This window comes from Moschus berezovskii, chromosome 8 (genome assembly GCF_049115385.1).
Source record: "Moschus berezovskii isolate FMDL1 chromosome 8, NW_MosBer_1.0, whole genome shotgun sequence".
Classification (NCBI taxonomy): Eukaryota; Metazoa; Chordata; class Mammalia; order Artiodactyla; family Moschidae; genus Moschus; species Moschus berezovskii.
The window spans coordinates 93,349,587-93,374,962 of NC_142467.1; the positions used below are offsets into that span (position 1 = coordinate 93,349,587).

At 56.0% G+C, this 25,376-nt stretch overlaps 1 protein-coding gene across 1 annotated transcript; it reads right to left on the reverse strand.

Annotated features, from left to right (window-relative positions):
• Window positions 1–910: 910 nt before the first annotated feature.
• MAP2K2 (mitogen-activated protein kinase kinase 2) lies at window positions 911–22,327 on the reverse strand. The gene is made up of 11 exons (XM_055429727.2): window positions 21,925–22,327; window positions 18,106–18,316; window positions 13,599–13,745; window positions 8,600–8,677; window positions 7,896–7,947; window positions 7,701–7,825; window positions 6,916–7,129; window positions 5,014–5,078; window positions 3,847–3,908; window positions 2,938–2,983; window positions 911–1,205 (listed from the first exon to the last, which is right to left on the reverse strand). Exons 1-11 carry the CDS (start codon window positions 22,014–22,016, stop codon window positions 1,095–1,097), a joined length of 1,203 nt encoding a protein of 400 aa, XP_055285702.1. The 5' UTR covers window positions 22,017–22,327; the 3' UTR covers window positions 911–1,094.
• Window positions 22,328–25,376: the final 3,049 nt, after the last annotated feature.

Here is a 25,376-nt window from a genome sequence, read left to right on the forward strand (position 1 = left end):
CCCGCTGCCCTCGGAGAACCTTCCTCTGAAACTTATCGCAGATAAATATCAACTTGTTTCAAACCTCCAGGAAGTATTGGGGTTGGGGGGAGGCTCAGAGTTTCATCTTCGGAGAGTCTGGAGGAGGGGAAGCCTTCGAAGGGCCCCTGCTCTCCACCACTTCCTACCGCCTGATGGCTCAGAGGCAGCCTCCTCCATTGGAGGCGGGACAGCTCTGAAGGTGGAAAGGCTGGGTCTCAGCTTCGAGCCTCACACAGACCACGGCAGGGGGCCTGGCTGGGCACCCCAATGGACACTGGGAGCCGGGACAACCTCACAGCCGCAGACTCATCTCTCATCAGTTGCGGCTGTACAATTCAAGGCCCCAAGAGAGTGACATGCCCCAGGTGGTCACTTCTAGTTTGCTGGGCGAGTGGAGGTGACACAGAGCCACCCGCCTACATCTGTTGGGTGGCAGGCGTGGGGGGAGCGGCCGTATCTGCATGATCTGCTGGGGTTTCAACCACACGACAGCTTGGAAACCCAAGGCTTCCTTTCTGCCGAGCGAGTGTCAGCTGAGGCTGCTATCAGGAGAGTCTGCTCCCCAAAGCACAGGAGGGGACAGGAGGGTACCTCCTGGGGGGCAGGTCACATTCTGCCAAGGACAGGCTGTGTGGCAGAGGCAGGAGCAGCTTGGGGAGGGGACCCCATGACAGCCATCGGGGACCCAACTGTTCTTCTGGTCTGGGGGGACCACCTCCAAGGGGCAGACGCCAGGCGAGGGGCACACATTCACCCCAAGGCCTCACAGCTTGGAAAGGAGCAAAGCCAGCGCCCAAAGTCACCATCTCCTGGGGGTTGGGCTGCCCTGGTGGCGGCGTGGACGGGGACCAAGACCCCAAGGACAAGAACAAGAAGCACGACTGGCACATTTGCTTTTTCTTTCCCTGTTTTTTTTTTTTCTTTTTTCTTTAAACCTAAGGAAGCAGGATCTGAGAAGACAGCACAGCGGTATCAGCCTCCCTGGGCCTGAGGGCCACGTGTGCGTCCCCTTGGAGGGCATGGCAGGAGGGCGGGTCGGGGCGGGGGGAGGCCTGGTGGCGGCAGCAGGACCGTCACACAGCGGTGCGTGTGGGTGTGCTGGGCTGGTTTAGCCGCAGTGTTTTACACAACCAGCCAGCAAAATCCACTTCTTCCACCTCGGACCGCTTGATGAAGGTGTGGTTCTGAAAGGGAAGGAGTGGCCTGAGCAGTCTGTCTCTGGACAGATAACTGGACCCCCAGCCCAGGGCCAGCGACGTGGGACAGGGTCTCAGGCAAGGGGCAGGCCGCTCCGTGCCCCTTGGAGCCCAGGGTGACCCTCTGATGGGGCTCCCTGAGTGCTGCAGTGGAGTGTGGAGCAGCCTCCCTGGCACCCCCTCACCTGATGCTAGAAGCCCCCCAGTGCGACAAACACAGATGTCCCCAGGTGTGGCCCCGTGTCGCGGGGGCAGGGTTGCCTGCATGAGGACATCTGATCTGAACCACAGGACTCCGTGAGGACATCAAGTTCCCCATGCGTCCTGTCTGGGTGACAACCACCGGCCGAAGAGGCCCCTGAGCTTGGAAATAGGGCTTGTGTGGCCGGGGAGCAGGATCGCACCTCTTCCGTCAGTTTAAGTGACCCCCACACTCACGCTTCCCATTTGGAATTGCCAGAGGTTCCTGGTTCAGAAGGGTGGGGGGTCTATGCCCCCAAGCATCATCTGTCTCTTTCACCAGCTGGGGAGGCAAGACCATTCCCACCTCTCTAAAGGGGACTCAGGCTTGGGTGAAAAAAAAACCAAGGGACAAGGGTCCCTGCAGTCAAGACAGCAGTCAGCCCCACCCAGCACGTGGTATCGCCCAGGCAGAGACCTGGATGTGGGCCTGAACTGTGTGAACTGCATAGACCTGGGCCTGGGGGGGAGACCGTGGGGGTTTCAAAGTTTGTGCTGCTGTTCCCTTGGTCTGTAATGTTCCACCATGAACATGGGCTTCTTTTGTCATGCATAACCCAAACACGTATCATTGGACTCAATAAGGAGCTTCTAGAAAGAAGCAGGTTGATGCTGACCCTACCCTACAAGGTGTGCCAGGACAGGCTCACACTTGGGGTCACAGCAGACTAACTACAGCCAGGACCCACAGCTGACAGGGGTGGGCTCAGACAGGGCACCTTTCTGGGGAAGGTGCTGAAGCAGGGGCCACAGCTGGGGAGAGAGCAACAGGACACGTCCCCAGAGGATCAGGACCATCCTGTGCAAAGGTCCTGAGGTGCAGAGCTGGAGGAAGGCTGGGTGGGGGGCCCCTGAAGGTGTGGGCAGGGCACAGAAGCCCAGCAGAGGGCGTGGCTAGGTTATTCACACTTCCACATCGCAGCCACCCCAAGAGGCTGCTTCTCTCCCGTGTGGACACCTAGAATGCCTGGAAGTATTTTCTCTCTGAGACACAAAACATATAAACAAGAGGCTGTCTGTCTTAGCATCAGAGGTGACTCAGATAGTCAGACCCAGCAATGGAGGAAGGGTTAATGTCCACGGCAGACATGGGTGGAAGGTGCTCTGATGGCCACCTAAGGCTGGCAGGCAGCCTTGGTGGTAGAAGGTCAGTTCTGGTGACCACCTTGGTTTCCAAGGACATCGAGCAGTTTGGTTTAGAGGAAGGCAGATGCCCCCGCGGTGCCCCCAACGCCTCAGAGGCCAGTCGTTCTGAGCCCTAGCCCTGGGCACACAGGCCCTTCTGTCCCTGGGGAGCTGGGAGGACCTTGGCTGGTCTGCATAGAACCCTCCAGTGAGCCAGGGAGACCCACATGGGTTCTGCAGCTCGCCCGGCCTCCAACATGCCAGCCCACGTCATTAGAGCTCACTCAGATGTTCACTTGGGGCACGGAGGGCCTGCTAGGGACCCCCGAATCTTCAAAGTCTGGGTGTCACTCACCATAAGCATCTTCAGGTCCGCTCGCTCAGCTGGGTTCTTAATTAGGCTGCGGGTCCCAGGAGGTGGGAGAGAGGAGAAGCAGTCAGTGCCGAGGGGAGGAGCCTGCGTCCTTCTGCCCTTGGCTGCCTGGACCTTGGAGGCGAGGGGCCCCACCTCACCCTTTGGTCTGAGAGCAGGACGCCTGGCCTGGGAGGGAAGGGTGAGGGCCTGGGGCCAGGACAAGAGGGAAAGGGACAGAGGGTGGGAAAGCCCCAGGCTGCTGCTCGCTCAGAGGCCTAGTAGCAACCGCAGCTAAACGTCTAATAAAAAACCGTGAGTTCAGGAGTCCAAGTGTCAAAATGGATGTTTTTCCTTCAGAAAAGCAGAACTGTGTAAAGGCAGTTGTTCATGGCAGCTCAGGGCTGAGTGGCAGTTCTTTAAACTGACAGCCTCCCAGGGCACAAAGAGGTTTACACGGTGGTGGGGGATGGCGGCACCCACAGCCACAGATCAGCTGCGGGACATGCAAACCCGGGCTGCCATAAACACGCAGGGTGCCCGGCAGACCGGCCCTCCGGGTCCACGGTCCGCTGGCTTGAGGCCGTATCACCCACAGAGGGCGAAGAGGGCTGCCTCCTTGAAACAGGCTTGGAGGGCTGACCTGGGAGCTGGGAGGTGATGGGCTTTAAGGGCCAGCAAACTGGGGTGCCTGCTGGCAGAAGGCAGGGCGGAAACTGTGATTTCCAAAGAGCCTGGTTTCACTTGGGGTGGTGCGGATGAGCTGGGGCTGAGGCTCAGCAGCTTTGGGAGGGGGACCGATTCTCAGGTGAGCTCCGGTCCCACCAGATGCTGCCACTGTTTAGCATCCCCGAGGCCCCGGCGGTCACCCCAGGAAGCAGGCAGCCTGCTCCCCCCACCCGCCCATCTTACCATTTATTTACAAACTCCTGGAAGTCCTGGGTGAATACGCCATTGGGCAGCTTGGGAGGAGGCTGAGGGACAGACCAGATGGGTGGGAGTCAGAGATCAAGGATGGATTGGGAATCAGGGGGAAAGATGCCTCCTAGCCGTGCGGCTGTGGGGACCCTCAGGACACCTCTCATGGAGGCAGAGGGCACCATCCCTTCAGCAGCTTCCCTGGGAGCCCTGCCGCCTGCCCTGCCACCTGGGTCGGGATCTTCCCAGGTTTTCTTTCAAGAGCTCTTGTGTTGGGATCACAACTGGTTCTGGAGAGGAGAGGGGCCATCCCGTCCGCCCCCTCTGAAGTGCCTGGAGTGAGCTCAGGGTCTGGATCTCAGGGAGGCAGCAGCTGCTGGGGTTTGGGCCTGAAAACTGGGGGAGTCCACTCCTCCACCTCCAGGGGAGGACGGGCTAGCCGGGCCCGGGCGGCACTGCCGGGGGCAGGAAGTGCTGTCCCCAGAGCCACCCGCCCTGCTCTGTCATCACTGACCCTGCTCTGAGCTGCTCATGTTGAGAGCCAAGCCTGGGCCAAGCCCAGCCGCCCCAATGCCCCAGGGCTACCGGAAACCATGTCTGTCCCAGAGGGCCCAGGACAGTGACATGGCCATGCTGAGAGGGCTGGCTCTGGGGTCAGTTCCTGCTGGGTCCGGTGCCATTCCCCTCCTCATGCCCTGATGAACCCGTCTGTACAGTGGGCATCCACGCTGCCCTCTCATGAGCTGGGGGCTCCCTGAGGGGAGGGGGAAGCCTGAGCCTTCTCTGAGGAAGCGGGAGGACTCACAACCTCACAGACACCAAGATGCTCAAAGGAGATGGGGGTGGCAGGGCGCCTGGGCCCCGGCACTGAGTCCCTGGGCCCAGAGCGACAATCCTGGGCTCGTCTCTATAAAGATAGGAAAACAGCCCCTTGGGGAGAGTAGGTCCATGTATCACAGGGAGAAGTGAGACCACACGTCTTCACACTTGGTAACAACATCCTATTGAAAACAAGGGTCTCCATCTCTCCCTGCGGCCCCTCCCCTACACACCCCACGGTCTGCGTGTCCAGTTCTCTTCCTCTTGGGGGGACACCTTCCAACAGGGATAGGTTACTCCCGCTGGTGTGGGGAACCTGCCAGCGGGGCTCTGGGCACGCACCTCGTTCACGATGTAGTCCAGCAGCTCAAAGATCGCCATGGCCGGCCGGCTGTCCATCCCGTGACCTGCCAGGGGCAGAAATGAATTCGGGTGAGATGGGCAGGTGGTCACCATGCCTCTGTCTGGCATCAAGGCCTGAGTGTGTGGAACGCGAGGCCGACCACCCTCCTCCCACCCAGCCCTAACCAGAGGGCAGGCTCCCTGGCCTGGCTGCCCTCCTGGGAAAGGAACTTCTCTCCTAACCCTCCAGTGAATGAGAAAAAGGAAACAAATCCCAAACATGGAGACAAATAGGAATGTTGGTTGACAAGGCATACATTTGGCATGGGGCTGCGTCTGGGTTGTCCCAAATCCAAACCCCTGCTCCCTGTGCAGGCAGGGCATTTGGCGGCGGGGGGTTGGCGGTGGGCGGGCAGCTGTGTGTACGACCTTGCCCAGACCTGTGGGCTCACAGTGGTGGCCAGCTGGGGTGGCTGACCCCTGTCTTAGACCCAGCTGGCCAGGCCTGCATTTGGCAGCTGGACTTTTGCCTTCTGTCCCCTGTCCTGAAATGGGCACTCGGGCTGGGGCCGGGCTGGGGGAGGTGCTGGCAGGCGAATGGCCTGGCATAGCCCACTGCTCCTCCCTGCCTGGAAGGTTGGAGCGCCATTTGGGAGTCAGGCAGGGAAAGGAGGGGCCATGGCCTGAGGACACAGATTTGGGTGGGGGGTTTTCCCCTCGGAGGAAGTTACAATAGCCCAGCAGTCTGGGCATGGCAGCAGGGAAGCAGAGGGCCTGGGCTTGAAAATCTTGTGAAAACCAACTGATGACACAAGTGTCTGTCCACAGTGAACAGATGCCACGCAGTGGAATATTATGTGACCATAAAAAAGAAACTAGGCACCAACACTTGTGACGTGGACAGACCCTGAGAACATGATGCTCAGTGAGAGAACCAGACACAGGACACACAGGGTGCGATTCCACTGCTGGGAAACGTGCAGAGCAGGCCGGTCCACAGACACAGAGAGTGGGTTCCTGTTGTCATGGGCTGGGGGAGGGACAGGGGCTCCTTCTGAGGTGACGAGGATGTTCTGGACTCAGACAAGGTGGTGGTCGGATACTCTTGTGAAGGTAAAGAAACCCAGTGTTATTAGCCTGAATTGAGTGGATCCTTTGCTATGGGAATTCTAGCTCAATAAAGCTGTTGGGAACCAGCCAACCAACTGCAGTCCACTGCACGGTCCTTTGGTCTCAAACTTAATTCTTTTCTGGTCACTTAAGAAAAATAAAGTCACAGATCCTTAAGTGCCGTTGCCTAATTATAAGATCCGAGCTGTGACCTTGACCCTGACCCTGAGCCAGCCCTCAATATGGTGTAAGCATCAGCCTGAATCTCACAGGTGGCTGGTCCAGGTACCACGAGGCCTTTGCAGGACACCTCTCTTCCCACCCATGCTGGGCTGTGCAACAGGGCTGAAGGCAACCAGCCACTGGAGGAGACCCTGAGTTGAGTTCCTTTCAATTTGCATTCCCCGAAAGGCTGGGCCTGACACAGAAGAACAGCCATAGCAGGTGGTGGGTGCAAGACTGCTTGCTGGGCAACCCTTTGGCTTTTCTGTATGCTCGAACGTTCTAGTGATAAAATGTGGGAGAAACCACCCCCTACCCCACCCCCGCCTTGGCTGAGGCCTGAGCCTCTCGACCCAGCCAGCTGGCAGCAACAGGTGCAGCGGCCCCAGACGGGAGGGTCTGAGGCACTTGCAGCACTGTCCCCAGAAGCCACAGGACCATCTGAGGACTGCTGACCGCAGGGAGCATGGCCCAGGGGGACAGGTGGTGCTGAGAGGGGCCTGTGGGGAGGCAGCTGCCATCCCCAGGCTCTGGGGCCCGTCCGTTGGAAGCCCCGGCCTGGAGCCCTACCGCTGATGGGGCGTCCAGGGGGCCTCGGCCGTGGCGAGATGCTGGGAGGTTCTCCTTCCGCGCCATCAACCATGGGCCGGCCGAATATGGCCTCCAGCTCCTTGGCGTCTGGCGGGGGGATGGGGTACCTTCCGATGGACAGTTCCACCAGGGATAGGCCCATGCTCCAGATGTCTGACTGCACCGAATAGTGGGTACCTTGTAGCCGCTCCGGCTGTGGGGAGACAGGGAGAGACACCCCGAGGGTGGTGAGGAGGGACTGGAACCCTGGGGTCCCCCTGCACCCCTGTCCCACTCTGGGATCCCTCCAGAGACCCAGCAACAGAAATCAAACCATTCCATCTCCTCCCTCCACTCCATGCATCAGAGCTGACAGCAGCCCCCACAGATCCACAACCCACAGATGGAGAGTGCCCTGCCCAGGGATGTCTTGTTCTCAGGACAATCCCAAGACTGACTTCTCACAATTTGCTCTTAAAATTGCCTGGAGAGCTACGAAAATAATGCAGGGCCAGTTGCCTGGCTCAGAAATTGACTGACGATTCTCCCTGACTGGACTTTTACTAGCAGCAGAGAGGAGCTGGGCAGAGAGACAAAAACCCAAGTGAGAAGATGAAGCAGACTGGAAATTCAAAGGAGAGGAGAAACCCAGCAAAGACATAAATGGCACAATAGGGAAGAGTAAGCTTCTGGAAAACCTGGAAATCAAAGAAAAACTGACAGGGTTGGTGGCAGGGAGGACCGCAGAAGAACCCAGGGACACAGCGGGTCGAGGAAAGACTCACAGACATGTAGGACCGCGTCCCCACGAAGGAGTTGGCCATGGAGTCAATGAGCTGGCCGCTCACCCCGAAGTCACACAGCTTGATCTCCCCTCGGGAGTTGACGAGGATGTTGGACGGCTTCACGTCTGGGGGCAGAGCCGGAGGTGAGGACACAGATGCCCCGCACGCCCCGCAGCCGGGGTGCCCTCCCCTTACCTCGGTGCATGATCTGGTGCTTCTCCCGGAGGTATGCCAGGCCCCGCAGAACCTGCAGGAGAGCCACAGGGCGCAGTCAGGGGGACTGTCCCCACGGCCAGGCCACAGTGGCCACGAGACAGTCACCACCATCCTTGGGGTGGGAACAGTCACCCACCTCATCGACTCTCACAAAGCCCCCCGCCTGTGATGTGGCCAATGCTCTCTCCTCATCTGAGGGGATGGGATCCCTGGGAGCTGAGACGAGGCCCGAGGTTATAAGTGTCCGGCCAGCCTCCTGCCCTGGAGGTCACCCCAGCCCCAGGGGCATCCTCTGTTAAGCCTTTCGCTGTTAGGACTGTGCTCAGGCTCCCCAGGCTGACAGGGTGAAGGATGGAGAGGCTGTTTCACCGAGTCAGCGAGGCCACAGTCAACGATGACAGCACCATGGGACACCACGTGTCTGGGGTCACAGCGTCTCCTCCCCCGGCCCAAGGCCTGCAAGGGCTGGGGAGCGTTACTCCACTTCATGGGCCAAGTCCCTTTGCCCGCTCAGGCACGCAGCTGGCAGAGGTTGGCAATGGCACCTCTACCCCGTTGAAGGGGGCCATGCTGAGGCCCACCACTGGCTTCCAGGGGTTCCTTGAAGCCTGGTCACCTGGAAGCGGGGAGGAGTGGTAACGAACCCCAAGACTGCAGGGCCAGGCGCGTGCCTACACACTTACCGCGATGCTGACCTTGCCCAGGATCTCTTCGGGGATTCTCTTGGCTTCTTTCAACACCTGGTCCAAGGAGCCGCCATCCTGGGGACAGCACAGGGGAGAGGCAAGCTGCTCTGAGCCATTGCCAGGCCAGGGCCTTGGGACACCAGAGCAACAGGCTGGAAAACAAACCACTTCCCAGGCTCCTGGAGAGTGGGTGCTCACTCGCATCTGCAGGAAGGAGGCCAGACCACAGCCAGAGGTGACCTGCGGGCCCAAGACAGGGACTCCCACTGCTTCAGGGACTCAGGAAGCGGACAGGCTGCCACCGTGCTCCCAGGCGGCTGAGGTTCCTGGAACCCAGGCCCTGGCTGGATGACAGGACTCAACCTTCCCGAGGCTGCCAGGTAGCAGCAGGCAGAGCAGAGCCACAGAGGCCAGTGCTCCACGGGCTAGAGGTCGAGCTCACGGCCAGAGCGCCAGAGAGTGTACCTGAGTGGACTTGCAGCTCTGGGGCCTGGGGCCCCTTCCAGCAAGCCGGCCATGGCCTCGGAAAGGGGAGCAAGACCACAGGGGTGCCAGCTGCAAGTGTCCAGCACAGAAGGGAGGCCAAGCCCATGGGTTCCCTCACTGCTCCCTGGCTGAAGCCTCCCTGGCTCCGCCAGGAAGGCCTGATGGCTGAGGGGCACCGGGGAAGGGGCACAGTGACAGCCACCGCTCACTGTCCTGCTCCTGGGATGTCCAGCAAAAGATGTAACACAGGTCACCCTAGTCGGTTCCCCGACCCGGGCGGAGACCCAAATCCACAAGCTAATGAGGAAACGACAGAAACCCAGTGTCTTGTGCAAGGTCTTGTGCAAACATGGAGACCACAGCCCCAGGGGTCGCTGACTGGCCCACAGCACCTCTTGGCCACGCAGAAACCCCCCCAGGGTGTTTGGCAGCCAGAGCTGGACCTGGGGGATGCTGGGAGAGGTGGTCGAAATGGGAACTCAAGGCTGGAAGGACAGCCCGTTTTCTTTCTCCCCTGCTCCAGGGCCCCTGTGGCCACCTGCTGCCCCAGGAGGCCTCTCACTTTGCTGGGGGTTGGGAAGGAAGCCTGCAGCCTTGGAGATGCCTAGTCCCCCTTCCTAGCACTCTGTCCCCACTGCGTCTGGTGAGAAGGGCTGTGCTGAGAGTTCTGGAAAACCCCAGGCCCTCTGACACTTTGGGAATCCATGTAGGCTCTATGGACTTGCTCCAGACTGAGGGCGAGTGGCCGTGTATGCACCCACGGTGGGTGTGGCTGGAGAGGAACCCACGGGACCAGGCAGCCTGGTGCACCCAGCAGACAGGCTGCTGGCCCAGCCCCGTTCTACATGCTTGGTGAGATGGGAATTCCTTTTCTTCTTATTAAAAAAACCAAACTATTTATTTATTTTTGCCTGTGCTGGATCTTCACTGCTCCGCTTGGGCTTTCTCTAGTTGCGGCAAGCAGGGGCTTTTCTTTGTTGCAGCGGGCAGGGCTTCTCACTGCAGTGGCTTCTCTTGTCATGGAGCATGGGCTCTTGAGCACAGACTCAGTAGTTGCTTGGTATGGGCTCAGTTGCTCCATGGCATGTGGGATCTTCCCGGACTAGGGATGGAACCCGTGTCGCCCCATACTCGCAGGCGGACTCTTAACCACTGGACCACCAGGGAAGCCCTTCTCATTTTCTCAACCTTAAAGGAACGTTTAAAAAGGATCGTGGTCTCTGCTCTCCCACTTGGCTACTCACACTCCTGATTTTCTGAAGGGCTGTGATAACATTTGTGGGATGGTGATCAGGGCGAACATTCATGTGGAGATGGGGGCAGGAGAAGCCCCAGGCTGGGGTCTCGAGGTGGCTCAGAACACAGTGAGGTTCTTCACCTCGCCCCCAACATCAGAACAGACCATTCTCTGTGAGGGACCATCCTGGGCACCATGGGCCGCGTCCCTGCCCTCCAGAAGCATCTCCCTGGCTGTGACAACCGTGAAGGGCCCCCAATCACCCAGTGGAGAGCCCCTGATCCACAGCTGAGAAGACACTGGACAGGATGTGGTGCGAGAGGCCCCAGGCAAGGTCCCTCTGAGCCTGGGTCTTACTCCTTATGCATGACTGCAAGCTTTCAGTTTGCCTGTGTCCTCTGAGCATCCCAAATCCCTCCGCTCACTGAGAAGGGAGCACACGAATACACCTTTCTTTTATTACCATTTTTTAAAAGATAAATTTGTTTTTGACTGCCCTGGGTCTTTGTTGCCTGTGAGAGCTTCTCAGTGCTGTGGCTTCTCCTGGGGGTGGAGTACAGGCTCTAGAGCGCAGGCTCAGTAGTTGTGGGCACAGGCTTAGCCGCTCCAGGGCATGTGGACTCTTCCTGGACCAGGGATTCAACCTGTGTCCCCTGCACTGGCAGGTGGATTCTTAACTACTGGACCTCCAAAGAAACCTGATACATTCCTCTTAAAAAGTCAAATGCAGATGAACTTCACCCTGATCTCCCAGCAATCCCACCAGCCTTTCCAAAGTGTGACTTATTTTCTTCCAGATTCTTCCATGCTCCTGTATACACATCCATGTGCACAGAGGGAGACCGCGTTTTCAGCCTGCCTGTCTGTCCATTCATCCGTGGGTCCGTATGATGCACACTTTCCTCCTGGAGGACTATTCCTCTAGAGCGTAGCTGTGGGTTTCGTTTCTCCCCTGGAAAGTTGCCTGCTGTTATTCTTTACCTCCCCTTTGCTGAAGGACACATCTGAGTTTTCATTATTGTAGAAAAGGGACTGCATTCTTTGGTAGATTTGACTGCAGGCCAAGAAATACCAAGAGGTGCCTCTGAGCAGTCTGTCAGCTGCTCCCTGGCCACTGCGGCCCCGAGATACCAGTGTCCACTGGTCTAGGCCCCTTGTTTCCCCCAGGAACAGGTCTGGGTGCCGGGCCAGCTGCCAGTTCTGCTGTTTTCCACACTGGCAGGTGAGTTTCTCCTTCTGGGCTGAATTGAGGCTGCTCATCACAGCCGGGGGGCTTTTCCCACAAGTTAGAGCTGGAAGCTTTCAGGTGGGAGAGGAGAACCAATGCAGCAGGACCCTGCGTATAAGCGAAACCTTGCCCCATCCTCACCCCCTCAGACAGACACAGTGTGACATTCTTCCAGAGTCCCGAGAAGGGAGGTGGGGGGACTGCAAGTGCCTCTCCACCACTAAGTGTGGGATCCCAAGGGCATGAATGGTTCGAGCTCTCACCGCTTCCTGTTGTCTTGTCCTTCCTCACACCCCCCGCCCAGAGCACCCCCTCCGCAAGGCTCAGCTTTGTGGGCCCTCACCTGTTAGCAGAAAGCAGGGTGCGCGGGCCACACTGGAGCCCACGTCGTGGAGTTTGTGTGTGATCTACGTGTCCACCGTCCTCTTATGCTTGCTGTGAAAGTGAACCAGAAGAGCCCAACCAGGAGCTTAAAGCATGAGCCCAGCAAGCAAAGAGAATCCAGCATCTCCCCAGCATCATGTGTGCTCCGGGAAGGAGCCTCACAGGAACCGATGCTTCATACCCACTGAGAGTGGAGGGGGAAGAGCAGGGGCGGGGCTGGGACGATGCCTCTCCTCTGCCAGGAGAGAGGAGAACCTGACTCAGGATATCCAGGGAGCAGGGGTGGGGGTGGCTAACAAGGAGGTGGGGGGGCGTCCCTGGTGGTTTCACGGGGTCTTAACGACCCTGTGCTTCCAAAGCGGGGGTGCGGATTCGATCCCTGGTTGGGGAACTAAGATCCCACATGCCACGCCTGTGTGCTGTGGCCAAGAACACAGAGAGGAGGTGGGGGGTGAGGGAAGGAGAGAGGTGGGGTGGGAGTGGGGGTGTTCATTACAATACAGAAGAGGCCCCCTCAGATCACAAAGACTTTACATCCATTTCTCGCCCTGACCCTGCCTGACTCTCATCTGCAAGGTGGTGGCTGGGTGGGCAGGCAGATACAACTGCCTTCTCCCCAGTGAGGAAGGGGCACCCACTGGGCACTGCCAGGAGGGAGCAAAGCAGCTGGGGGGAAACCCTCCCTGCGGCTCACATGCATTCCTGGCGGGCTCTTGCTCAAATTCGTTTCCTGCCTTCATTACAAAACCATCAGAGAGGACGGTGTGCTGGAGGCCGGGCGTAACTGAAGCTGCCTGCTGAAAGCCGCACTGCATCCTGGTTTTGCAAGGGCCCCCGAGGGCCTGGGCCTGGATGGCTGGGCTCGGGCAGGGCTCTACCTGCCGAGGGCGGGTGGCAGAGGGCCGGCAGTGTTTCCTCCAGGGGCCTTCAGCTCTGACCACTTCTGCTTTCATGACATTCAATCCCACCCATTTCTGAGCCTTGAGACCAGAGTTCCTTAAGACAGGGCGCATAGGAATCAGCCAGCTGTGGTTCAAAGGAGATGGGCGCCCACCCTCCACTGCAGAGGCCTGGTCCCTACAGGCCTGAGCTGGGGGTCCAGAGCTGTATCCCCAGACCACGCACTCTGGCTAGAGGGCATGTGGGAAGGAGCAGTCAAGCGTTTCTTTAAGCAGCCCTCCCCAGGTGGGCCTGCTTAGGTTCACAGACTTTCCTGTGTTTTTTTTGGCTGCACCCACAATCTTAGTTCCCTGACTGGGGATTGAACTTGTGTCCCTTGCAGCGGATGCACAGAGTCTTCACCACTGGACCACCAGGGAAGTCCCAGGTGCAAGGACTTTCAACGTAGCATTATCCATAACGCGGCAGGGCTGGGAACAACCTCAGTGTCCAGCAACAGTGCTTCATAAATTACCCGATGGGTGCACATGGACGCCGGGATGACCAACGGAGGGAACAAGATGGGGCCAGCTCTGAGCCTACAGAGAGCAGTGTCTCCCATGGATCCAGGGAGAAAGCAAAATTGAGAGGAGGCTATGTGGTGCTTAAGAAACGAAGGAAGCTCTGTGCAGTGTGCACATAGCTGCACCGCCTCCCCACCTGCGCTAGGCCCCCCGGAACAGGCCAGGGCTCTGGGGGGTGGGGGAAGGGGGTGGGCTCACCATGTGCTCCATGCAGATGCTGATCTCGCCGTCGCTGTAGAAGGCCCCATAGAAGCCCACAATGTACGGGGAGTTGCACTCATGCAGCACCTGTAGCTCTCGGATGATCTGGTTCCGGATGGCCGGCTTGATCTCCAGGTGGATCAGCTGCGGGGGAGAGGGGGGCAGGGTCAGGGCCACATGGCTGGGGGGCGGGAAAGGAGGGGTCATCCACCTACCTGGGCACCGAGAACACACACCCAAACACAGACTTGAACGGGAATGCTCACAGAATCTGGAAGATGGGAGCAACCCGTACGGCCCTGAGTCAACTGAAGGAGGGACAGGCCGAGGATGCTGTCCCTCCACGCATGGGAGCATCACTCAGCCATGACGAGGAGAGAAGCCCCGACACTCGCTACCACATGGATGTGGCCTGAGAACATAATGCTCAGTGAGAGGAGCAGACACAGAAGGACACACAGGGTGTGATTCCACTGATGGGAAACGTCCAGAACAGGCTGACCCTCAGTCACAGAGAGTGGGTCTCTGTTTGCCAGGGCCTGAGAGTGGGGGGTGGGGGGAGTGACTGCTCATGGGGATGGAATGCATCTGGGGATGATGAAAATGTTCTGAAAATGATGATGGTGATGGATGCACAGCTCCACGAATATACTAAAAATCACTGAGCTACATACTCTAAAAGGCTCAATTGTATGGTAGGTGAATTACATTTCATTAAAGCTGTCTAAAAAAAGTATCATCAGAGGCAACACTGTCCACTTGGCTACAGGGGGAGCTCTGTGAATCAAACTGTACAGTGTCAGCCCTTCCAAGAGCAGACCCAGCAGTGCCCTGTTCGACAGGGTAACTGCTTCACCGCTGCACCTCATCGGGGTGGGTCCCCTTCCCCTGCCAGCCTAGAGACCACAGAGAGCCTTCTGCTGCCCCCCTGGGAGCCTGACTCCCCTTCCCCTTGAGTCCAAGTCAACAGAAAGGGCTGTCACCATATTCATCACGATACCTGGAAAGACAAGGAAGGAAAGGGCCACCTAGAGAGATGCAGAAGACAGCTGACAAAGGGCCCACAGCAACGCCCAGCGACAAATCCCAAGGAAGCCAAGATGCCCCACACGGTGGGAGAGAGCCGGGCTGTGGATCCTTGCCCTGGCTGCTCAGAGTCCCAGGTGCCCCAGCCATCACAATACCACAAGGAAAGGGACCACAAGGAAAGGGTATAATTCCCACCCACCCCTGTCAGAGAGGCAGAGCCAGAGCCCAGGTATCTGAAAGTGACCAATTCAACAGATATTTCTGTGGAGTTGATTACATGCAGGGCCAGTGATGAGCAGACAGCAAAGAAGGTCCTGCTTGGAGGGGACATGCCACCGGGAATGGGCGAGACACAGGCAGAGCAACCCCAGGTGGTAGAGGTGCTGATGGAGGAATCAGACAGGTGCCCCAGGATTCCGGTGACACTGAGGCCAAGCCTCAAAGGATGGGTGGGACTCAGTCAGACGGACAAGAGGTGGTGGGGGTGCCAGGTGGAAGGACAGAGAGCTGCCTGTTGGAGGTGTGTGGGCCGAGTTCAGGGGTCACAGTGTACGTGTGGGACCCACACGAATGCCCCTCAAAACCTGGAGAACTGTGGAAGACTCTAGCAACACAGTGCCTGGTGCCCACGAGGCCCCCAGGCAAAACTTCCCACCCCTACTTGAAGGCGGCTTGCAGAGCCGAGCTCTGGTCGCAGGCCCTCAGACAGCATGCCTTCCCAAGGCCACCCCCAGCAGGATGGCTCTCTCCTGTGAGGGGACACCCAGCACATGCCCACAGACTAGCTTAACTGCAAAGAACAGACCCAAGAGGATCCAAGCCCAAGCCAGATACCAACCAGCTCAGCCTCAGGTTCTCAGTAGAATAGAGCTGCTGGTCTACGGGTACAGGAATGCACATTGAGGTTTTGTGCCAGCTTTGACTCAGGGCCATCACTCCAAAGAAGGGGGCCAGTGTCGGGACGTGGCCTTGGGTAGGCCTGTAACCTCCGTTCTTAAAGCCGGAGGGGCGAGGGGAGGAACACACACAGAGGCTGAACACACATTCCTTTGCTGGGAGCACAGGAAGTCAGGAGAGCCCTGTGGGGGCAACACACTCCCAGGACTCGACCCTGGGGCTCTCACAAAGACGCAGGAGGAGTAGGGATGCCACGCTGGAGTCCAGAGAACATTTGGAGACCAGCTTCCTTGGGTCTTGTGGGACTGGCCTCAGTGCTCGCGTGAGACTGGTCAGGATACTGCCCTGCTCCTCAGAGGGCCAGGAGGGACCACAGCCCACAGCGGGATCCCTGCTGATCCTGCTGGCCAGCCCCACCTTCACCCTCACACCTGGGCCATCTGATAAGCTCACACCCTTGGAATGCGTGGAATTCAGACTCCGCTTCCTGGGAACTCAGAATTCCACCAAAGGTAGTGGAGGAAGGAGGTCACTGAGCCTCAAAAACCACTGTGTCATATCCATTTCCCCACCTGTGTCCTTGGCTGGATACTGGCAAACAGGCCTTTGGGGTGAACTGGCCCTCCAGGAGCTCTGGACCCCCACAGACCAGTGAAGGGCTCTAGGGCCGCCGGGGACGGTCTCCCTGAACTGTGTGACACCCTGGGTGCGTGGCGGCACAGGCCACAGGCAACCAGAGGAGATCATGCCTGATGCAAAACAAAATCTGAGACCCACTACCCCAGTTTTTGGACTCTTCTTTTTTTCTTTCTTTTTTTGGAGTCAGTTTCCCAACAAGGGATCGAACCCTGGCCCTGGCAGTGAAAGTGCCAACCCCTAACCACTGGACTGCTAGGGGGAGTCACTTCCCCTCTCTCCCCGCCAAAGTTTTTATTTTCAAAGGATTATAGAAGCTCAGGAAAGTTGCAGAAACAGCAAAGAGAGTCTGACTGAGGCGGGAGTCAAAGCTGGGGCATAGACATACATGGGGCAGGGCTACTAGCTAGACTGCACCTGCCCACCTCTCCAACTTTAAACTCTGAAGCCCCACTTCACAGGCTTTAAGGAAGCTGCAGACAAACTCTCAGAGATCCGTGGTTACATAAGTCAGGTTATCTACCACCCAGAAGAGTCCTGGCCAGCCTGAAGATCCTTCCGACCCTGAGAAGCACTCTGAGTCCAAGTCTCTCCCATCCCCCCACTGCTGTCTGAATTTCATGGCTGCCCTTCTGCTCCCCGGAGTAGGGGGTGCTTCGGGCAGAACAGGGATTTCTGGGGCTGCTCTGGTTTGGAAAAGGAGGCCTGTGGAAAGCAGACAGAAATAGAAAACTAGGGGCTGTCTGTTTCAGGAGGGAGGGGCTCGGCAGGCAGAGGGACAGCCAAGTGAAAGACCCCAGCGGAAGCCCCAAGTGCACATCTCTCTGGAAAGGCGGGCCCTGTGCAAATCCCCCGTCACCAGGGTACAGGGTGGTCAAGTGTCCAAGAATGCGATTCGGAAACCATGGGGTCCAGATGATGGGATCCAAAGAGGGGGCTTTCTACGTCTGTACGAACTGAGTAGAAGACGACTGTACGAACGAGTCACACGTCAACACAATGGCCCTGGGGACATGTGCAGGAGCCACTGTACCCCGGTGGGGACCTCCTCCTGTTCCCCACCCCCGACGTCTCTCAGGGACCCTCCCCCACAGACCAGCAGGGCAGCCACACAGCAGCCCCAATGAGGGATGTTTCAGCATCGGGGTCTGCACTGAACAGGAAAGTGATGGTCACTTCACATGACCCCGTGGTAAGGCCATGGGACCCAGTTGTTGGGTCAGGCACCCATCTAGACATCATTGTGGAGGTATTTTTAGATGTGATTTAACACAGGAACCATCAGATTCTCAAGGAAGCAGATGACCCTCTAAGTGGTGGGCCTTATCCAATAAGGTGAAGGCCTTCCAAGAAGGGATGGGGATCCACCTCCAGATTCAGCTCTTCCCTGGGTCTGCAGCCCACAGGCCTGCCCTGCCGACTTCAGACTTGCCAGGCCCTATGACTGCCTGAGCCAGAGTCCACTCTTCCCCCCCACGCCCCCAGTGGTTCCCTCTCTCTGGAGAACACTGGCTAACAAGCGTCGTTTGGACCCCATCCCCCAAAGGTGAACGTTGCTCCCAGCAGCTGGTATTGGTGGGCAGGGCTTTCTTCTGGCTCTGATGTCAGGGGGCAGCTGGCTCTAAGGGCACCTGACTCTCCTCTCTTCCATCTGCTCCTTTCTCAAGCCAGTCCTTTCCTGCGAATCTGAACTGCAGCCACAGCCGGGAAGGCAGAGGGCAGTCTTAGAGGAGGAGCTGCGTGAGGCAAGCCTGCATTGCCACAGTCTAGTTAGAACCCAAGCTGGGGGTGGGGCCCCCAAGCCCAGAAGCCAATCAGAAAGCAGATGCCTGCACCCTTCAACCTTCCCTCCCATCTCCAGGGAACTTGCCTGGACCACTGACCACCGGCCCCTACAGAGCATAGGGACAGAGCAGTCGCCCTACTGCCAGCTGTGGCTCACCTTTCTGGCCATGATGAGGCCCGAAGGTCTGTGCTGGACCTTGGTGACCACTCCGCCATTGCCGGCTCCCAGTTCGGAGATCCGTTCAAAGTCATCATCCTTGAGCTCGCCGACCTTGGCCTTCTGGGTAAGGAAGGCTTCCAGCCGCTTCTTCTGCTGCTCGTCGAGCTCTAGCTCCTCTAGCTTCTTCTGGAGGTCCACCAGGTGTGCTCTGTAGAGATCCCGAGGGCAAGGGTAAGCAAGAGTGTGGGAGCCACCAGGAGATGACTTGGTCTGAGCCAGGGTCACTGTGCCACCACTGCGTCCCAGGCCCTGGGGTTTGGGGCCAGCAGGTGAATTAGACTTGACTCTTGTGCTTCAAGAGCCTACCATCTGGTAGGAAAGACAGACAATCCACAGACACACAGCCAGCCTCCCCGAGAACCAGCCACCCCTCACCACATCATAAAGGTTAGGAGATCTTGGTGATGAGCTGTAGGTCGATGGCTCTGATATCAGACCCAGGAGGCCTCTTTCCTGACACAAAGGCTTGGACCACACGGGAAGGAAATGAAGGAACCATGGGGAGAAGCCCAGGGGTCAGGGAGTGGAGGCCCCCAGGATTTTTCATGAGGATGGACGGGCAAACTGAGACTCAGAGTGGCCTCAGAGCAAGAAACCAGAATCTAGGGGAGGACAACAAGAAGCTGCTACACCCGTGCCTCTAATTTAAATGGATTACACACAGCCACTGGACAGGGAAAGACAGGGGCATAATTTATAAACGGTACGGACAAATGCAGGGCATTCCGTTCCGCCAGCACGCGCTTATTATATCCCAAGCATTACTGTAAACACTAAGCATTTATACGCACACACATTCCTAGACCTGGTGATTAAAAACCAACCACGTATACGGCACTTTATTGGGCGATTCAGGGAACTTTCAAAGGAAATGTTGACAGTATGCTATTTTCCCTTGTGACTTGACTTTGAACCAAATCCTGGAGTTGAAGGCAGCTCCCTGTAACAGGCAGGTGGATGCCAGCTCAATGCTCAGTGCCCACAAGGACTAACTCGGGGCTGCCCGAACGAGAAGAACAGGGACGTCCCTGGTTGTCCAGGGGTTAAGAATCCGCCTTGCAACGCAGGAGACGTGGGTTCAATCTCTGGTCGGGGAACTAAGACCCCACATCCCGTGGAGCAACTAAGCCTGCGGGCCACAACTAAGACCGGACGCAACCAAATGATTTTTTTTTTTTTTTAGGAAAAAGAACATAAACTATACGTGCAATTAAGAATTTTCTAGCCACGTTAAAAAAATCAGGTGAAATGAACTAATCTGGAAAGCATATTATGCTTACAGCTCCCCTGAATTTGGACACGCCATGTGTCAAGGGCTGACATGGCCAGGGGCTCTAGCCAAACAATGAGTGTAGCTCTAAAGAAGAAGTGCCCCCCCCAGCCACCACTCCCCAGGGCATTTATACAATTTATTAATTTATTTAGTGGCCGCACTGTGCAGCACATGGGATCTGAGTTCCCCAACCAAGGATCAAACCTGTGTCCCCTGCAGTGGAAGCTCAGAGCCCTAACCACTGGGCATCCAGAGAAGTCCGTCTCCAGGGCATTTAGGCCAAAGCTGACCGTCCAGCTGGGGGAGACCTTGTAGGAGGGATTCAAGCAGGAGATAAAGGGGTAGACTGGAGTTCTGGCGGGAACCTTCCAATCCCCAAGATCAAACATGACTTGCCTACAACTTAAAGAGATGTGAGCAAAAGGACACCCTGGAGCAAGATGACCTGCCGCTGGGTGATGTCAACCTGAGCTGGTAGCAAGAAGAGGTCGCTGGGAGGTAGGTGCCACATCGCGAGCAGGTACTAGAGCTTTAACCAGTTTGCTGAGTTCTCATGATCCTCCTAGGAGGCGAGTCTCTTGCAGACCTCAGCCCACAAGGGAGGGAGAAGGCTCAGAGGGTCGGTAACCTGCCTGAGGATCACAGGCAAGGAAGTGGCACAGGCTGGAGTGAATGACACCTGTGTCCAGTCTGCCTGCAAAGCCCGGGCTCACGGGAGCGGCCGCCTGAGCTGGGACCTGGATAAAGGGGGAAGAAGGATGCGAGGGACACAGAAGGGAAGGCAAAGGAGTAGGTGTATGTGCCACGACTCCTCCACTGAAGGGCTGAAGAGGCAGCTTTTGTGGCCAGACCCTCAGATCCTGTAAAGTCTTCAGCCTGCCCGACAGACATCTAAATGCATTCTGGAGTCAGCTGATTAATCCATCTTACATTTAATGGCAGCTCCACTGTAGTTATTAAAAAACAAAACACCACTCTGGAATTCCAATGGCCAGCTTCTTCTACTGGGGGAATTCTTGAAGGGATAGAAATCACAGATCACATTTTAAGAAAAAAAGAGAGAGAGCAACTATGATGAAGAAGCTCTCTTGTAAGAATAAGTAGATTTTTTTGGAGGGTGGGGGGTGCTGAGCCACACTGCTTGTGGGTCTTAGTTCCCTGACCAAGGATCGAACCTGTGTCTCCTGCATTGGAAGCTCAGGGTCTTAACCATTGGACCGCCAGGGAAGTCCCTAGAATAAGCAAATTTTTTGAGAATCAGGAACACATCCCCACATTGAGCTGCCCTCGGGGACAGAAAGATGTGAACTCACACACATGTGCATCAAGGCGCTCCTCCTTCATTTGGTTACAGGGAGGCAACAAACATTCCATTCGTACAACACCCCTGGGTTCTCACAGATCACACCATGCGCAAGGCACCCGGACCCAGGCCAGGGGTTTCTAGGACCGTCCTGTTCTGCTCCAGCATGGAGAACCGAAGCGGGGAGGTCAAGGATGTGCCCTGAAGACAACTCTGCCATCGGGTAACCCCAAAGGCCCAGGTTCTTTCTCTGTCCCCTTCTTTCCCCTCAAGTCCTCCCGTCCCCCTCTGTGGCCTCGAACCACCACCACCACCACTTCTCCAGTACCGCAAGGATTTGTTAATCCATTCAATTCAGAATCTCTCTGTTCATTTGCTTTCAGGGGTCCCAGCAGGCCCCCTGACTTCTTTCTTGCTCCGAGTTCTCCCCACCTCTGGCCCTCCAAATCCCCCTCGCTCCCCACTTCTCCAGCCTCTCTGCCCCTGTCAGGACGCCTCACCATTCTCCCCAGGTTCAGCAGCTCCTCTCTCCACCAGCAAAATCTTCTCAGGCTCCCTTCCCCGCAAATTCCCTGAGACCCTCCCTCATCTCTCAGGCACCCTCTTCCCCTTTTCTTGGACCGCCCTACCCCATGCTCACTCCCAGGGACCTTGCCTGCCCCATCCTTTCCTTTCAGGAACCCCATGCGCCCTGTTCTTAGAATGCAAGGACCCCTTCCTTCCCTCTACAACACTACTCAGGGACTCCTCCCCCTTCCTCCGATTTCACCACTAGGGACCCCTGACCCATCCTCTCCCCTCAGGTGAGAATCACTACCATAGCTTCACTCTGTAGGGCCTCATATCCCCGTCTTATCCCCGCAGGGACCGATTCACTATCAGACCATCATCTCCCAGCAAGAACCCTGCCAGAGCCCAATTTCACCATTCAGGGACCCCCTCCCGCCAATATCATACTCAGAGTCCCTCATCCTCTCCTCTCCTCTTCAGGGATCCCTCCTCCGACCTTACTACCTGGGCCCTCTCCCCTCCTTTCACGGACTCCCCCTTCCCAAATCTCATTACTCGGGGCCTCTCCCCTCTTCTCTCCTCGACCCCGTCCTCAGACCTCGCGACTCTGGGACACCTCCCCCCCACCCCACATCCTGTCCTCTCCCCGGCCCCGGCCCGGCCCACTCACTCGGAGGCGCCCTCGCTGGTGGGGGACGGGCCCTCGGCGATGGCGGGGTTGATGGTGAGCGCCGGCAGCACCGGCTTCCTCCGGGCCAGCATCGGGGCTCCGCGGGCCGGCGGCGGCGGCGCCTCTAGCCGGGGCCCATAGGGGGCGGGCCGGGAGCGGGCGGCACCGACGCGAGCCCGGGGCTGCGGCCGCGGCCTAGGCCGGCGCCGAGGCGACGAGGATGGGCGGTGCAGCGGATCTGGGCCGAGGAGTCCCAAAGGTCGCCGGGGCTGAAGCCGCGGGATCGGGGCCGCCGCAGCCACCGAGGCCGGACAGGGTCTGACGCTGCAGCAGGAGCCCGGGAGGCTGAGGTAGGGGAGGGGGAGCTACGAGATCGCGGGCCGGCCTCTCGCGAGAGCCACCGCCTTGGGGAGCTGCCGGAGCCCGCCTCTCGCCCCGACGCGTGCGCACCAGCCTGAGGCTGCCTCCTCGAAGGGAAAAAGGGTGGAGATCGACGCGAGACGGTGCCCGGAGCGTGCGTACTCACGCACCTCCCACCGAGCGAGTGCGCATGCGCCTGGGGCACCAGGAAGGGGCGCAGTGGGAGACAGGGAGAGAGGAGGATGCGGTGGGCAGGTGTGCGTGGGGGAGAGGTCATCTCCTCAGAACCTTGCGGTTTCCAGACTGGGACTGCGTGAGCCAGCAAAATCCTCAACGGTTGTGGGACACTTAAGTTGTCAAGAGTCAACTTAAGACTTTTTGCCAATTATGACCATATCCTGTAAACTCATAATGTCAATTACCATCATTCCTTCATGAAAGAGACGTCATTTAAAAACTTTTGTTGTTGTGAGTATACCTAATATAAAACTTACCACTGGTAAGTGCATGGCTCAGTGGCATTAAGTACGTTCACACTGTTTTGCAACCATCCCCGCAAACATCTCCAGAACTTTCTCAGTTTCCAAACTGAAACTTTGTCCCCATGAAACGCTGACTCCCCCAGACCTGCACTCTGTAGTAATTGTCTTTGTGACCGGCTTATTTCACTCAGCGTAATATCCTCAAGGTCCATCTGCGTTCTCGCGTGTGTCAGAATTTCCTTCCTTTTTAAGGCTGAATAGTGTTCCACTGCAATGGCTGGACCACATTTTGTTTCTCGGTTTATTCACTGATGGACTTTTGGGTGTGTCTCCCTTTTGGCTGTTGTCAATAGGGCTGCTATGGACACGGGTGTACCAATATCTGTTGAAATTCCTGCCTACAATTATTTTGGATATCTACTTAGAAGTGGAATTGTTGGATCATGTGGCGTCTACGTTTTAATTTTTAAAAAATTTTAAAAAATATTTGGCGGCACCGGGTCCATTGCAGCATGTGGGATCTTTAGCTCCATAATTAAATAAAAATTACATTATTATTATTATTAGGTGTGCTGTTAGTTGTGGCATGTGGGATCTAGTTTCCTCACCAGGGATCAAACCTACACCCCTTGCATTGGGGAGAGTGGAGTCTTAGCCACTGGACCACCAGGGAAGTCCCTATGTTTAATTTTTTGAGGGATCATCATACTGTTTTCCACAATGGCTAAACCATTTTACAAGAAAAGTGATTTTAACACTTTTTTTTTTAAAGGCAGTACATGGGAGAGAATAAAGGACAGTCATTTAAATAGGAAAATGTTGACTTCTTGAAAAACTCACCACATTCTTTTGGGGGGGCTCACATCTCTGAGCACCTGTGCATGTTTCATGGTGGGGTGCATCTTCACGTGGGAAGAAATAGAGGGAGACTAGATCCACTTCTTCTAGGTCCAGCTCAGGTCCCCTGGTTCCCCTGGCTCAGTCTTGCCCACTTCTTGTCCAGCCACCCTGCAGTCTTTTTTTTTTTTTCATATTTATTTATTTGGCTGCACCAGGTCTTGATTGCGACACTTGGGATCTTCGATTGTCATTGAAGATGAGGGATCTTTTTTTAAGTTGCCGCATGAGATCTCTTACTCCTATGTGGAATCTCCTTCCCTGACCAGGAATCAAACCTGGGACCCCTACATTGGGAGCGACCAGTCTTAGCCACTAGACCACCAGGGAAGTTCCTGCAGTCATTCTTTTAACAGTTAATATGCAAGCCTTTTCCTATGGCGTGCTGTGATTCATGGGGTCGTGGAGAGTCGGACACGACTGAGCGACTGAACTGAACTGAACTGAACTGATGCAAGCCTTTTAAGTATTAGACTCCATAGACACTGAGAGATACAATGTTTTTAAAAAATAGATACATAATATAAATAACCATAATTGCAAAATGTGACAATGCTTTAAAAATGCAAAGATGTAACCATTGCTTTCCCCTGATGAAAACTGCTCCCAGACACACCTGCCCCTCCACTTCTCCAATCTGAGCCTTTTTCATTTTGCCTCTCACCATTCCCAGTCACTCACTCAAAATTCAGAATACCCATCTAGCTTCAAAAAAACATCATGACCTTTCCCAGATCTGGGCGTCTCCAGCGTCTTTCTGTTCTGCAAAGTGATTTCTCTATCATTTTATTTTAGGCTATATACACATATATAGTCTTTCTTTTATTGAGCTGTAACTTACATATAATAAACGCACAGTTCTTGAATGTTCAATTCCTTAAGTTTTACAATTATATACACCCATGAAGCCATTCCCGGAAACAAGAAGCAGAACATTTCCATTAGTCCAGAAAGTTTTCTCAGTGTCCTGTTCAGTTAATCCTCCTTGCCCCGAGCAGCAGTAGTGTGCTGGTAAATGTTTAACACTTGGCTTGTGAAATAGGAGGGGGTAGGGGGACAGAGAGAGAGAGAAAGGCTGGTTTTTAATTTGCAGTATTTGTCACTTTCTGTGGTGTATATATTCCCACCAAGACTAATTTCCATCTACCATGAGGTTGGAAAGGATGGTACCAGAAGGCACTTATGAGCCAGGACAAGCTGGCTGAGTGCGCCCACTCCCCCTTGGCAGCCTAGATTCTTATTTCTATCCCCAGAGACTAGTTTTGCCTGTTCTAAAGTTTTGTGAAAATGGAATTGTACAGTATGTGCTCTTGTGTCCAACTTATTTTGCTCACCAAAATATTTTTGTTATTCATCTATGTGATTGCATGTAACAGTAATTTGTTTTTTCCCTTGCTGTACGATACTCCATCGTGTGTATTTTGGGGACTACCCTTCAGGTGGAACAATAAATCAGTTATTTATTTTTTAAATTGAAGTATAGTTGATTTACAATGATTCAGGTGTACAGAAAAGTGATTTACAGTATCTATATGTATATGTGTATATGAATCTATTTTCCATGTCAGCTTATTCTAAGATATTGGATATATTTCCCTGTGCTATACATTCTTGTTGTTTATTTTATGTATAGTGGTGTATTTCTGTCAATCCCAAACTCCTAATTTATCTCCCCCTTTTCCCTTTGGCAGCCATAGTCTTTTCCACGTCTTT